This window comes from Amphiura filiformis, chromosome 1 (assembly GCF_039555335.1).
Source record: "Amphiura filiformis chromosome 1, Afil_fr2py, whole genome shotgun sequence".
In the NCBI taxonomy this organism is placed as follows: domain Eukaryota; kingdom Metazoa; phylum Echinodermata; class Ophiuroidea; order Amphilepidida; family Amphiuridae; genus Amphiura; species Amphiura filiformis.
In genome coordinates, this window is record NC_092628.1 from 14,706,519 (window position 1) to 14,709,907 (window position 3,389).

The 3,389-nt window shown below is 35.4% G+C and overlaps 1 protein-coding gene across 1 annotated transcript; it reads right to left on the minus strand.

Annotated features, from left to right (window-relative positions):
- Nucleotides 1-300: 300 nt before the first annotated feature.
- LOC140156069 (vesicular acetylcholine transporter-like) lies at nucleotides 301-1,569 on the minus strand. The gene has a single exon (XM_072179188.1). The coding sequence runs from the start codon at nucleotides 1,567-1,569 to the stop codon at nucleotides 301-303; it is 1,269 nt and encodes a 422-aa protein (XP_072035289.1).
- Nucleotides 1,570-3,389: the final 1,820 nt, after the last annotated feature.

The following is a 3,389-nucleotide window of genomic DNA, read 5'->3' on the forward strand; positions in this document are numbered from 1 at the left end:
CCGACTAATTGGAAGAATAGATTGCGACATGCGAGATAAACATTTAGATACCATAGTTCTGATTCTGATTTTATGAATATCTGTAACAGATAATCGTCATATTTTTAACTTCCATTCCTTTGGGAAACTATTAATAACACTGTAGTATGTTACAAAGTCCTCGAAAGTACCTTATCTTATACAAAGACTCTATTAGAATATACGATCAAATTATCAGTTATTCTGCGTCGTCTAGATTTGGTATCAATGGTTCAGTCAATTAGAATCGAAACTCTTGAATTTCTCCATCAGACTTCGGCATTACTTCAATTCAGAGTATTTGACGTAGTTAGCATACGGGGTGAAAACAAAGAGAAAAGAATAACTTATACATAAACATCCAACAGTTATACACACATAACGGAATCCCATAGCGTTAAAGATTATAACCGCTAAAAACGGTCCTATAATGTTAGGTAAAGACATAAATACTGTCACCACGTTCATCACACGGCCTCGGCTTGATGGGTATTTTTGATCTACTATATCAGATGGAATTTGAACGATCCAATACCGCGTGATACTTGCAAAAAACATACTAAAGAAATAGCATACAGCTACAAAGTATGGATTGGGCGAGAAAGGTAGCAGAATTATAGGTATTGCTCCAACGGAGAGGTTGATAGAGTATAATATATACGTGAATTGTGGGAATAATAACATGGAAAGCTTAGTAGCGCAGATGTTGCCAAGAAGTGCTGCCACTCCAGCAATGCTGATGACTGTACCGACTGTTGCAGGACCAGAGTTGAAACAATCGTTCATCCAGATCGCTAGAGTTATATCAAGACATTTCTTTGGAAGAAGCGCTACTGTTCCACCTCCTGACACAAATATAATTTGAAAATCGCGAAGAATGTCTGCAAATGAAGAGCCATTCTCTGCGTGTCTTGTTTCGTCGGTAACCTCCTCGTGGTGTGTTATGGGTGGAATCGACTCTCCGCTACAATTTGAAGTTGTGAGAATGATAATAAACGTCAGTAAAAGCAGTGTAACACACATAGGGAGTAAAAGAACCAGAAAAGCTAGCTTAGGTCCTAAAACTTCGAAAGCAACTCCAAACACAGCTGCTCCGATATATGAAAAGCAATTAGTAGCCACCGCAAAAGCAAGTACAATCTTTCCCAACTTGGTATTTTGTGGACATTCGTGCGTGATTGTCGCAAAGGCATTAGGTGTGCAGAATGATGAAGCTGCACCTTGCAGAAGTCTGGCGACAAAGACTCCTAAGAAGTTCGTGGAGAAGGCGAAGCAAATGGACATACCAGACGAAAGCAAAAGTCCTGTTAATAAAGCAATCTCATACCCAACTTGATCGCCTAGATACCCTGACAAAGGAGTACAGGCAATACTTGCTGTGGGTAATATAACGAAGATTGCAACTCCAGTGTAATAGATGGATGACGAAGATGACAATGTGTTCGTGAATGATTCATTTGCGGTTGAGTAGTTAACAAAATGATTTTTCTCTTCGTTATGTACACCAGTGCTGTGTACCCAATCCCACTGCGATAGAATAGGCGAAATCATATTGTGTGATATACGTTCTAATATCAATATACACAAGCATAAAGTGATACGGGTAAATACGATCATTGCAATATAAAGTGATGATACTCCTTATCGTGTCAAGACAATTTAAACTGTGTACTATTATAGTATAGCTTCTGTATCACTTAAATGTGAATGTTTCGAATTTTGTCTAACCAATTTAGTTGCTAACCATACCAGGTGCATCATTAGTATAGCGATGACTATGAATATAGTACTATAAAATAATTATTCTCTTACGGATTTTTCAGATGTATTCTTTATTAACCACCCATCGTGTTTTATAGTGATACTAAAATTTAAGATAGAGGTGTCATATATAGCACATGTGGCAGCTGTATTTTACATAATTTTAATACCCACATTGTCAAAAACATGCTAATCAAAGTATAGATATCATATTTCATTTAATGTAGTCAATTACCCTTTCTCCCGACCTTTCTGCATAGACAGCCAATACAATCACTTCCAAATGCAATCTGAGGTCCCAGGTTCAACCATGTCACTCATTAATTGCTCTTCCAACCTTGTGTACTTCCATATCACGTCTTTACTTCGGTCTAAGGGACCGTTCACAAACACTTGTTGGGGGCCTGGTTTCCAAGATTCTCATTATTTGTGATGTGACTTTTTTCTGCTATAATAAATAGCTATCCAAATAGTTAGACTTTGAAAGTGCATATGACTCAATTTGTGTTGTTATCTTCTGAACCTATCTATTGTATATTGTACAACCCAGCAAACACAAAACGTTTTACAGTAAACGTTTTATTGTATGACTATATAAAGGGTATAAAACGATTTAATAACGTTCCAAAAACATTTTTTTTAACTTAATACAAAACATTCTAATATAATATTATTTAATAGCTGACAAAATATTTTGCAAATTTGTTTGCAAAAAATATTTTACAACAACATTTTGATGTTATTCAAATGATTTCCAAATGTTGTTGCAGTGTTTTATACATAAAATGGTTTAATAAAAACGTTTTGTTGACCTTTATATAATCTGACATTTCATGATGTTATTAAAACGTTTTGAATAAAACCAGAGTGTGTTTATAACATATTTATAGTATATGTTTGCTGGGAAGCTGTATCATAATGATAGTACCCAAGACTTTTAATTCGAGAATAAAGGTGTTGTTTTGAGTAGCTGGAGTGCATCTATCATCTCATATAACACGGGCGACATTTTCCACTCGCCATACACATTAAACATCCCTTGCTGCAAATCAGCAAAAATTAAATTAATTTACATTAAAATTTCAGCATTTTTAATGTATTCGACTTAGGACTGTTGTCGACAAGGCTGTTAACGACAATATTGTCGACAAAGCAATTTTCCAGCTTGTCAACAAGCTTGGACCAACTGTCAACAAAAAAACTAGTCGTTAAAATGTTAGTGTGACGTGCCCTGAGTAATTTGATTTGATTATTTATCTTTGTTTACAAAATTACATGAGTGATGACATTTTGGGGAAATTCCCCTCTTAAATTGAGGAAAAACAAATTGAATCATTTCTAATTTTGGATCATATGGGAATACCCCTAGAGATTGTAAAGTGAAGATGATGTCACGGATTCCCTCAGGAAGTGATGAAATGTGAAAGGTTAATGTTATAATTAAGACTTGGGAATTTCCCAGACTGCAGAATAGTGTGAAGGTAGTAATAGCCTATTGATAGAATTGAGTTTTTCCCAGTGCTTGATATATAAGAACTTGTAAACACAATTATTGACACAGTTGGTAGTGTTGATCTGGGCTAGCTAGCTAATATGCTTACAGTCCAATT

Coding starts and splice junctions, on each gene's coding strand:
- LOC140156069 (XM_072179188.1), bottom strand. CDS start 1,569: ATGATTTCGCCTATTCTATCGCAGTGGGATTGGGTACACAGCACTGGT.